Source organism: Olea europaea, unplaced genomic scaffold, assembly GCF_002742605.1.
Source record: "Olea europaea var. sylvestris unplaced genomic scaffold, O_europaea_v1 scaffold447, whole genome shotgun sequence".
Taxonomy (NCBI): domain Eukaryota; kingdom Viridiplantae; phylum Streptophyta; class Magnoliopsida; order Lamiales; family Oleaceae; genus Olea; species Olea europaea.
The window spans coordinates 222636-234912 of NW_019262776.1; the positions used below are offsets into that span (position 1 = coordinate 222636).

Genomic DNA, 12277 nt, shown 5'->3' on the forward strand with positions numbered 1-12277 from the left:
GGGTCGTCTTTCCTTTCTAGTCACGTGACTTTTTTTGTTTCCATTTTTTATTTAATTTCTTATTATTAACCAACTTATAATTATTATTTTTAGAAAGTACTTATAAGTAGATTCCAATATTAAATTTTAATTAGGAGTGTGAACTAGATCAATCGAGTACCAAACACAAAGCAGCCAAATCGTTGTCCTATGCCATGTTGACCCGAGGTATGCGGTCTATATTCAAGCATGTTGCTTCAAATTTGTAACAAAATTCCAGCTAACAAGTGGTTAGTCGTTTTTCAATTTTGTTGTTTACAAGAATTCAATTTTTTTTCCTTATAAATTTCCCATGTCTCATTTTATTTTCTATCGATTTGACATTCATAAATTAATAAAACTTTCTCAAGGTTATGATTTCACTCGCTAAATTTTATTACTTTATCCATTCAAGTGTTTTAATTCATATATGTTCATTACATTTTCCCACTCTGTCAAATTTAATGACATAAACTCATGAACTCCATTCTTTTTCATTGAATGAATTTATGATTTTCTAATGTTAATGAACTTCTTTATCCAGGGAATAATTATGTGAAGCTTTGCTTCTATCATAATGTTTTGGAATAAACCTTTTAAATATTAGCAGATTTTTCCTAAACATTTTATGTATTGCAGCCATCACCCTTAACTTTTTCAAACGTTGTAAAAGAAGCTCTTTTAAACGGTTTCCATCCACAATTCCGTCAATCGATCAAAAATTTATTTTGACCACATTGTATTCAATTTTAATGAGGGTAAAATGTTACTTTCATATTTACCACATTAAATAACAAACCAAAACAAAAACAAAAAATAAAAAGATGGAAAAATTGTACCTTCTTCTTCCCAAATCCACCCAACCCTTCAAATCACGTCTTACAGGTCAAGCATTTGTTCAAAGATAGATACATACATATGATATTAATGTAAAAAATTGAGAACCCACTCGGAATTGATCAAAATTCACTTATGGGAGGATGGGAAATGTTTGAGGTACAGTGAGCCCATACCGAAACACTCACAACATGGGTGGGGTTTTGGGCATTTTTTTATACAGGCGGGTCTCACTCTATTGTGAGTGTGTTTAGGGGTTCTATTACACACAACATAATTGATGGAAGCATTACATTTTCTCCCTTGGCATTATACTTGTTCTATAATGTCAGCTCATTTGACAAGATCTCAATGTAAATATGAAAACCCAAGTTTTTTACATTTTATTTGTTTTGTTATTTAACGTGGTAAATATGAAAGTACCATTTTACCATTGTAATGTGATCAAAGTTAAATTTTTGATCAACTGGCACAATTGTGGATGAAAACCGTCTAAAAGAACTTTTCTTGCAATGTTTGAAAATTAAGGGTGACGATTGTAATAAATCAAAAATTTGGTAAAAGTTTGTTAGTGTCTCAAAGGTTTGGAACTTTTGTTGCAATTATCCCTTAGCCCTTATTTGATTTTCATTCTTCTAAAAATTCGTTTTTACAAAATTTATTTTCAACCACACATTATTCAATAAAATAATAATACACAAAAATTCAAAACTTTTCTTTAATTTTTAACTACATATTCTCCATCAATTTACTATTGGAAATGCATTATTTTCCTCAAAATGGAAATCAAACAAGGGCTAATTTTTATTGTTATGAATATTTCTATCATAATCATGCTAGTGGTACATAATTTTTTGTATATAAGGGTGCCACCTTCTCACATGAAGTGGAACCAGCTCGAATTATTCTATCAAATTAGCTCTGATGTGTCAGAAATTTTAGAGAATAGTGTTTTAAATATAACAATAAACCAGAAATTGAATATTTCATAAAGAATATAAAATACAACAAAAAATAGTATCAATTCCCAGACCTACTGGGAAAGAAAAAAAATATAAATGCAATCTATACGAACTAAGTTTACAATTATAAACTGAAAAGGCATCAATTAATTAAGAACTTATAAAAGGTAATTCCACAAATGTGCATCCCTTTATCTTGACCTGTGTAAACTCTATGCAGTCATAGAGAAAGTCTGAACCCAATATGGCTACCACTTCTGCTCATTTAAACTTCTCGTCACCTTTTCTTCCTTGTTTTCAGCTTATGGCCACTCATTGTTTCAACAGCCGAAGCCCAGCTTCTAAATCGGCCAATGTTATCGTAAGTAAATCATCAGTGTCTATACAATCAAAACTGAGCCTCAGATCCAAGATTTCTCTGGCATTAACGAGCATTGGATCGACTAAACCTCCATTCATCTCCTTGCGCTGCTTTTCAGTAGTTTCTCGTTCTATAACTTCTGCAAGAGCATCTACAGTACATGAAGGATGCAACTTGAATCCATATAACAAGCTATTCTCATCTTGTTTAGACAGTTTAAGATGAAGAATCCTGGCAAGGTCTTCCGAGCTAAAGTCATCAAAATGAAAAAACTTGGTCACCCTTCGGCTGAAACCTTCATTTGAAGATATTACACGCTTCATTGGTTCACTGTAACCTGCAAAAATTACTACGATTTTTCCACTGTCCATGACGGACATTATCTCCTCTAATGCTTCCAATCCATAGTCTTTATCATCAGCCTTCTGCATGGGAATCAAGCGGTAGGCTTCATCCACGAATAGAATGCCTCCTTCGCCTTCTTGGATCTGGAAACATCTAGCTAAGTTTAGTTGCTAATCAATGTCTAAATCATATGTCAGGGCATTTTGCTTGTGATGCTTGCGTAATCATCAATTCAAACCAATAAATAGTTCAAAAAATTATAAACATGCAAAACTATACTAATAATAAACCATAAACTATTCAAATATGTATAAAAAGCGTTTTGATAAAAAATTAAAAGTCTAATTGCAGCAAAAAACATAAAATGGATCAACACATAGAAAATAATAAATTAACATAGTAGTAATCTCATTAGAAGACCATTTACTTACAAGTGGAACTAAAGTTCTAAAGGCAAATTAACTAACCAACTATTTAAGAACTTTGCTGCCATTGACGTGTAAAAAAGAAAAAACACACACACAATGACAACCAATATACATACATACATACGTATATATACATAGATACACACATATATATGTGTGTGTGTGTGTGTCTATATACATGTATATGTGTGTGTGTATATGTGTGTGTGCATATATATACATGTATATGTGCATATATATGTATATATACATGTGTATGTATAAAAGAAAGACAAAATGTATGTTGTGTATCACAAATCTCCTACTGTCAAAAAGTTGCAACTCTACTTGGGGATTGCACTTCAGTTGTAGAAATAGAAACTTCTTATCCTCTAATATCCAACTATTTATATTTTAGTACTCAGGTTTGGGTCGAGTTTAAACATACTTAAACAGCTGTTGCCGTTGAAGAAAATACGCATAAAAGAAAGGCCAAGGTGTGGATGCCTCAGCTGCTCGCTCAAAGGATAGGCACCCAATGAACCCTCATGCTAGGTGTACCTGGGGGGCAAGACTGGCGCTCGTGGAAAGAAAAATATAAGAGAAACTAGTTTGACTTGCAATATCATTACATGTTGCACCTCATATATAATCACAAGAAGATATAAACAGTAACGAAATAGACATATCAGATGCAAGAGGAGGTACCTTTCTCCTAGTCTTTGGCCCTGTATGACCAACAAACTCTCCAACCAAATCCGTTCTCTGCACTTCAGTTACCCTGCCTGTAGGAAGAATTCCCACCATGTGAAGCAATTTTCCAAGGATTCGAGCAACCATGGTCTTACCTGAAAATAAAAAGGAAAAATAAAATAAAATGAGAAAGCTCACAATAAAATCAAGAGAACTCCCAAACCATCTAGATAAGGGCACTAAACAAAATTTCACTGAAAACAGGAAAATTGTGAAAAAATTAATGATTTCCAAAATTGAAGCCATACAAACCTAACTGTTACATGAACGTCTTTGAACTAAAGCTTACAATGCTTAAGAGTGACAATTTAGAACATACGGACAGGATACCTGTTCCCGGATTTCCAAGAAAGGCCATGTGAGGAGGTCTTCGGGGTCCAACTTTCAGTCCAAGAGCACGGCGTCTCTCATCTAAGAGCATCCCTTTTGCCCATTTCCTAAGTTGTAATTTAAGTGAATGTAAGCCTACAATATTTGATAATTCATTTTCAAGCGCATCCATCTTGGCTTTCGTCTCACTGCATGCTTCAATAGCTCTACGTTTTCGCTGCTCTTCAAGATGCTTATTGAGTAATTCCCGCAATTTCTCGTTTCCTGGGCCTTGAGAGAGATGATTTAGAGGAGTCATGCCCTCCTGCATTTCAAATGATATTTAATTAACAGCAAATAAGAACGTACATGGAAGAGCAGTGAAAAACATCAGTAAATTATAAGAAATGATACATGGAAAGAAAATAAAATATACATTGTCTTCAGCACTGCCATCAGCATCAGACTCTAATAATGTTTTGACAGTTGAGTAGTCTTCGGATCTAAGTGAGTGCCAGACAGCCAGATGCAAAGGAGTCATCCCATTCTGCCAGAAAGATTCCCAAATAAAAAAGCTAAACATCAATAAGAAAGTCAAAATCAAACTTAAATTGAAGTTGTAACAAGCAAAAGACTTACATTTGCTTTGGCTTCAACAAAAGCACCACGGGCTAGAAGCAGCTTTACAGCTTCATTACACCCGTTCTTAGCAGCCATATGCAATGGAGTCTCCCCATACTGCCCAGTTTAGTTTAATGCAACTATATAATGAGGTCACAGGAATGGATTCTCTTTATTCTAAAAGAACAGAAAATATTACAAAAGGAAAAACTTTACACACCATGTTCTTGGCCTCCAATTCCACCTTATCGGGTCCTGGCCAATCAAGAAGAAATTTTATTATCTCAACATTACTGTAACCAGCGGAAACATGGAGTGGTGTCTGTGCCATCTGCATCATAGCAAATTTGGAAAATATCACATCCAAATCGAGCAATTAGATTGTGATGACAACTTCTTTTACGTAAACAAATAAAACTGCATTTTGTAGGTGATTTGGAGAGTCCAAATATAGTACAAAGAGAATAACATACTTATATTTTATAACATATATTTTGGAAATAATGATATGCCAATTGCAATGGTTGTCTTTTCATGAAAAAGAAGCTTCCACTAAGAGAAACAAAATAAATGTAACCCCAACTCTATTAGCGCAAGGGGAAAATATATATCAAAGCCAAAGATTGTGATTGCATGGTGCAAAATTATTATTTATGCAAGAACAAAATTTGTATTCATGTAAAGTACACCAAATATCAAACCTTTACCCTTGCCAAAATAAAATATAATGAAGTTCTGGAATGCGACAATGTCATGGGAAGATTCCTATAAGATTAAAACGCCAGCCTTGTGAATCATGTGGTGAGACTCTCTGATAGAACAGGTTTAAAGAGGGAGGGGTAAACAAAAACATGGTCCCTTGTAGTTGCCGAAAATCTTTGATGAGGTATAGTAATCAACAGTACAGGATCACAATTTTAAGTACCGCTACCAATAACAAGACATTCAGGAGATGAACATGGTAGAAATTGAGGATGTCAACATTGATGCGAATCATAGTAGAAAGAATAAGATAAGATATGAGAATAATACACTAACAAATAGAAGTGACACCAAGTGAGGAGTAGAGGTGACATTGAAAATAGATTAAGGGCATTGTGAATCATGTGGTGAGACTCTCTGATAGAACAGGTTTAAAGAGGGAGGGGTAAACAAAAGCATGGTCCCTTGTAGTTGCCGAAAATCTTTGATGAGGTATAGTAATCAACAGTACAGGATCACAATTTTAAGTACCGCTACCAAGTTATTAGGAACAAGGCTTCAATCTTTGTCACTAAGTAATGGACAAAAGGAAAGACAAAGAAATGACTCAATGAATAACTAAAGTAATTCGAAAGTTGTAGAAAGAATTGCATTCTTATTGTCAAGGCTAAACATGCAAGCTTGAAGTAACAAAATAGAATCAGTAGTCCACCCTTGTTAAGCTAACACAAAGAGTCAGCAAAGGATGAAAATCCTTGGTAATACATAGAACAAACATCTACAACATAATGACTTCAATTATCATGCTGTCATATGTCCCACTAAATTCACTTCACAACATGACACCATTTTCATTCTCCCACCCCCAACTTAAAGCTCATCTTCATGCATAAATTACCCATCTGCATCCCTATCCCCTGCCCCAACTTAAAGATCATATTCATGCAAAATGATGCACTAAAAAAGAAGCATCTGGGATGGCTCAAGATTTCACCAATATCAACCATAATCAAATCTCGCCCTTAGCAGCCAATAGTTCAAATGCATAAATATTATGCAACTGATCACATGCTACTATCTGCATCTTACAGGCGCCCGAGTATGTAGTCCAACACAAAATAGAACAAACCTTATTAATCTTGGTAAATATTCTAAATCTCTCAACATTCACCAACAAAAAGAAATTGATAATTGCAGTTGCAAACTAAAGCTTTCCTTCTTCGGACAAAATTGCAGACAGAAGTTGTCATAAATAAAGCAAAACCGAAACCCCAGATTCTTTAATCTACATCTATCCAAAGCCAAAGAAACTTAAAAATGGAAACTCAAAAGAAAATCTTGTTCTTGACAAATCATCAAGATTCTCAAATCGATTGAAAAGGCCCTTTCTCGTGTCCACATTAACCAAACAAATACATATACAGAAAGAATGAGAGCTTACAACAGGATTTCTGTCATTAAGAAGAGAAGGGTTGTCACGAAGTAGCTTTTGAAAGGCAACGAGATCTCCAGACTGGGCAAAGCCATGGATGGTGGTCGGTTTTGAGGATCTTGACCGCTGATCCTTCACCTTCTGCATTTCCTTTTTCTTCAATAATCTCTTTCCTTTCTCAATTACAGGAAAACGCAATCACAAAAAAAGAAGAAGAGCGCGAGAAGAAAAACAAGAAATGGGAAATGAAAGAGAGATTTTTGTGTTAAGTTCAGACGATTTTCTTGAAACGAGTCGTTGACAGTCAAGCAAACGGAATCGTGAATTCCACCGCCTCAAATTGGGAGTTGTGAGTGAGATTCATAACGCGTAGGGTCCACGGTGTTTGCTTTTTCTGAGTCGTACAAATTGTGCCAACTCGGATGCTACTCAGTGACCGCTGGCTCTAGCTATTATTACGTGTTTCTTTTCCCTTCTCTATTATTAGATGCTAGTCTGTCTTTCAACCGAAGGAAAGAAAAAGTAAAAGTTTCTTTCTAATTTTAATCATAAAAGTACTTGAAAAAAATTTATTTATCGATGCACCAGTAATTTTTTAAGTTTAGATAAAAATTTAAACAATTTAATGCAGCATGAAAAAAATAGGGTAAAACTTACATTTAAGTAAAAAATAAATAAATGAATTTCGTAACTATTTATTATCATTAATGGTGAGTTTGATTGCAAGTATAGAATTTGTATGGAAAGAAAATAAATTTTAAGTAATTCAATTGCTTAAAACTTATTTGCATGAAAATTGTTAATTAAGTGTGTTTGATTTATTTAATTTTTAACTTAGAAAATATTATATTTATCCATTTTTTTATTGGCGGATAGATGAGAGATAGTAGATAGATTAGAAAGAGAAAGAGAGCTCGAGTTTCTTGGAAAATAAAATCATACTTCCTCTAAAAAAAAATTTACTTGATTTTGAGGAAATATGTTCACGTGACCAAAAGTAGGTGAAATTTTTTTTGACCTAGAACGCTTAGATATGTTAGAAAGTTCGACTAACGTGATACAGTATCAAATTCAAATTTTATACGTTACCAAATTTACGTTTTAGATTCCACTTTAACCAATTTAACCTTACGTACGAAATTAATCTAATTAAAGCAACAAATCACTTTAATTAGTTGTCTAGGTGAATAATCATACAAGTCAATTAATCTATGTTGGAATGCTGTAGTTTGTATATTAAGCAAAGCAGTAAATAACAAACAATATGATGACGGAGAAACCCCAACGTGGGTAAAATTTTGAGACCAAGCCAGTTACCTCCACTATACTAATTCAACAAGTACAAGTTATACCAAACTCTGTACCCAATCAAGCCCACTGTTCCAGTCTCACGATCTACTACTGTAGATACTTCTAGCCTCTTGTTCGACTTCCTGATCTACCTCCTGCAGCCCAATCTGCTATCCACTACAACCTCCTGGTCCTTAACTGATTGTATCACCAAGTGGAACACCAAGAACCGTCTGTTCTTGTGCTTGTAACTGCGCCTCAATCCACCTTTTTTAATCTTCCAATGAGAGAGTCCCTTCCTCAATAGATTAAGGAAGTAAGGTGTTTTGGGTTATGTAGATTCAATGTTTTTACCCAAAACAATGGTTGTAGGATGACAATATTGATGTATATGAAATCTCCAATTAATTGCACATTGGATCTCTTCGAGGATGTTATGAATATCTTTTGCAATGAAAGAATAATGTAGCAACCTCTTCAATTTCGTCCTAGGGCTAGAATATTTATATTTGAAAGTGTCTAGGTGGTATGGGCCGAGTAAAACACTTCAAAAAAGCAAAATAGGGTTTTTGCCGCATAGGAGTGTCACTCAAGCGAGAGGTATTATGTTTTTTTCGCTTGAGCGAAATGCCAGCGAGAAGCGAGTGACAGTGAGCAGTTGTTAGTATTTTCATCATAACTTTCTCTTCTGATGTCTGATTGAGGTGATTCAAGTTGCGTTGGAAATATAACTCAAAGAGATACAATTCTTCTAGAAATAGACTTATCCAAATTCCAACGTTTTCTATGTGGAAAATGCATTTCAAGTTATAACTAAAAATCCAGAACATAATTTGTGCGGCTCTTTGATTTCCTTTAGACTTTCAATTGCATTCCGATGATCTTGTGTGATTTTCTTGGACATGTTGAACTCCTTCAACGACTCGAACACTAATTTACCTCATCTATACAAATTGCACCCTAGGTCTGTGACTTTACACCAATGTTCAATTAAGTTCCTGACTTTTACAATTATACAATTTAGCTCGTTTTGTCCACAGAATCGCCAATTACACTTTTAGACCTAACAAACTCCCCCTTTGGCATTCTGTGACAAAACAATACAAATGAAGTCGGGACTATACAAAATAAGTCAGGACTTAACAACCAAAACACCCAGTAAGTCTAATAACTGAGTCTTACATTCCTTCTTGTAGCTGTTTCCTGAAATTCACAAACTCACATACCCAGTGTAAAAGCACGTGATATAGGAAATATAACAATTGAAACACTTAATCACAATTCAACATGCTAGTTTGAGACATGATATTGATGTCAATCAAAACACCAACCGAAACATCAACACCACTAAATATCAAAACTCAAACAGATGGGATGTGATATGAAATGCAATACAACACTCCTCTTACTACAAACTCTCATATTTTTATGCAGTATGCAAATGTATCTATGTCTCTCCTCGAAGACCCCTAATTATAGCAATGCAATACAAGTAATGCCAATAAATGAAATCATGTGCACATTACAAATGCAGTAGCTCACCTATGTGTATGCTCAATCATTATTTTTTTCTCCCCCTCAGTTACACATTTCTCTCCCTCTTTTTGTCACAAATGCTGAAGGGACATACATTAAGATCAAGTCGAGCAAAAATACATAATAATAATAATAATAATAAATGCAATTGATAGCATGTAAAAGCAAAATCAACAAGTAGTATAACTCCCCACATACTTAGTTCAGTCCAGAATTGAGTAATAATATAAATGACTCATGTGTGTAAAGTGTCACTGATCCAATGCAAGGAGGACTCCAAACCTTAATTTTGTGAGAAGGGACATGACAATCACTGCTAATAAGTATGTTCTCCTACTAATGAGAGTCAAACCATGTAACGCGTAGTAGGATCTATTCTTATTATTTTTACTTATCTCCCCCTTACTATAAATTTATTTGTTTTTCAATTTTTCGAAGTATTTCAGCTCATCATAATTTTCATATTTTTTTCATTTCTCCAACTCATTAATTTTTCATCTTAAGTGCATGTTCTTCTCTATTAGGCGTCTAATATGACCCATGTAGCGAGCTTTAGACCGGTTAACCCAAATCAGTTGACCATAGACATCAAGTTTTAAGAGACCCCAAAGGCTTAATTGCTCAAATCAAATAGGTCCCGAAGAAGAACATTAAGATATGAGCATTTAAAATTGGGGGAAATTTTTGGGTTAAGGTTTATGGAAATTGGTCAATTCATGTTCAAAGTCACCCCATTAACATGTAACAGTCATCCCGAATCTCAGACACGTGATAGCGTCCCACCTAACAAATTCATAGTGTGTGAAGTGCAGATGGTACATGAAAACACTTATATATATTAATCCAATTAGACCTAACCAAGCAATGAAAATTATTCTACAGTTTATCAATTTTAGCTCCTACATGACACAACGTGCAAGCTCTAAATCATGTGTCATGTTGTAGAAATTTCCATAACCAATTGTTTTTGTCTTTTTCAAATTTTCAATATTTTTGTATTTTTCGTTTTTCCTAAAATGAATGCTCCATACACAAAATAAAATAAAGTCAAGCACACAAAGATAAAAATAAATATGCATGCGCCAAAACTCGTATGTGAAAATGTACATGCATGAAAAACAACAAAACAAAACAAACAATATACATGTGATGCATGCAACAATTATATATCAATTAAGAGCCAAGCATGCATAAAAAATAACTAATCGAGTAGGTATATAAGTGTTATTTCCTTTAAGAGCACCACGATCTCTAACTAAATTTGGGAGATCGCTTTTCTTCACCCAAACCTGTCTAGAGCAAGGATTGTTTCCAGACAGTTGTGTCACCAATTAAGTCAAACGATTCACTTGATCAGTAAGGAATCTAATCTGACCAACAGACACCTGATTTTTATTCTTTTTCAAGCTCAAGTCTTTCCTATTGTTCAAGTAGTGATGATACTTAGGGCGGATGTGACCTAACTCTCTACAGTGAAAACATGTAGGGATAAACTTGAGACCTGTGATATGCTTACGCTGATTTCTATTTCTAGGCCAACGGGACCTACGACGTCTGGTAGACCTACGTCCTGAAGTTTTCACAACATTTGGTATAGGGTTAGTCACAATGTTTGACTGGTCAGTAGCACGAACAAAGGTGATCTGTGATGTACTAGCAACATTCAGATCAAAACCTAGACCTCCCTTATCACCAGCCGGCTTACCTATTCCTAGAATATTATCTAGCCTTTCAGAACTGCTAGAAAAGGCAAGTAACTGAGACCTAGACAACTCTAGCTCACTCTCAAGGCGTTTAACTTGAATAGCTAAGGTCTCATTCACAATGGTCAGCTCACTTACTTTCCCAGAGGACATCTCATTCTTACTGGTGAGATCACTAACACGGGCCTCTAATTGTTCCTTCTCTAGCTTAAGCTCTTTCACTTTCTTGCTCATTATCTAGTTAGTGGCTAAGATCTTGAGGCTTTTCTCATACATCCTATCATAGGCTGTTTCTAGATCTTCCACACTTCCACTCTCATCACCAGAATTTTCACTACTATCTAAGTCCTCTGTCCTTTCACTCCCCTGATCGGATCCACTTTTACCCATAGCAACGAAGGCCACATATTTTCCACTCTCCTCACGGGTGAATTTCTTACTCTGATTTTTCGAGCTATACTCATCATCAGTGAGAGTAGTATTCATAGCCTTCTCTTCAAATCTCTTAGCACTAGGGCACTTCCATTCTCATCACCAGAATCTTCACTATTATCTAAGTCCTCTGTCCTTTCACTCCCCTGATCGGGTCTACTTTTACCCCTAGCAACGAAGGCCACATATTTTCCACTCTCTTCATGGGTAAATTTCCCACTCTGATTTTTCGAGCTAGACTTGTCATCAATGAGAGTAGTATTCATAGCCTTCTCTTCAAATCGCTTAGCATTAGGGCACTCATTCGTCACATGACCGAAACCACGACAGTTATGGTTTCTCACGGATTTAGATTTCTTCATAGATTCACTTGGGCCACCTCTTTGTCTCTCTTGAGGCTTCTTCTTATTCCTAAACATTTTTTGAAATTTTTTAGTTAGGTAGGCCATCTCCTCATCATCGGGTGAATCAGAATTAGAAGATTCCATCCGAATATTCCTAACAGTTTTTAAGGCTATGGATTTTTCCTTAGCTGTATCGTCTAAGGTCAATTCATCGGTCTGGAGGAA

General features: G+C 35.0%; 1 protein-coding gene across 2 annotated transcripts; it reads right to left on the minus strand.

Annotated features, from left to right (window-relative positions):
- Positions 1 to 1821: 1821 nt before the first annotated feature.
- LOC111388020 (protein CfxQ homolog) lies at positions 1822 to 7061 on the minus strand. 2 transcript variants are annotated; one of them, XM_023012677.1, is made up of 7 exons: positions 6757 to 7061; positions 4834 to 4944; positions 4632 to 4730; positions 4429 to 4539; positions 4014 to 4317; positions 3639 to 3778; positions 1822 to 2666 (listed from the first exon to the last, which is right to left on the minus strand). In XM_023012677.1, the coding sequence occupies exons 1-7, from the start codon at positions 6892 to 6894 to the stop codon at positions 2130 to 2132; spliced, it is 1440 nt and encodes a 479-aa protein (XP_022868445.1). In that variant the 5' UTR covers positions 6895 to 7061; the 3' UTR covers positions 1822 to 2129. The 2 variants fall into 2 exon arrangements, with proteins under 2 accessions (XP_022868445.1, XP_022868446.1); XM_023012678.1 differs by lacking the exon at positions 6757 to 7061 and having other exon boundaries at positions 4632 to 4753.
- Between the last annotated feature and the right edge of the window lie 5216 nt (positions 7062 to 12277).

Coding starts and splice junctions, on each gene's coding strand:
- LOC111388020 (XM_023012677.1), bottom strand. CDS start 6,894: ATGCAGAAGGTGAAGGATCAGCGGTCAAGATCCTCAAAACCGACCACC. Junction 4,540..4,631: donor TTGTTGAAGCCAAAGCAAAT/GTAAGTCTTTTG, acceptor TCTTTCTGGCAG/AATGGGATGACTCCTTTGCA. Junction 3,779..4,013: donor TCTTGGAAATCCGGGAACAG/GTATCCTGTCCG, acceptor TTTTATTTTCAG/GTAAGACCATGGTTGCTCGA.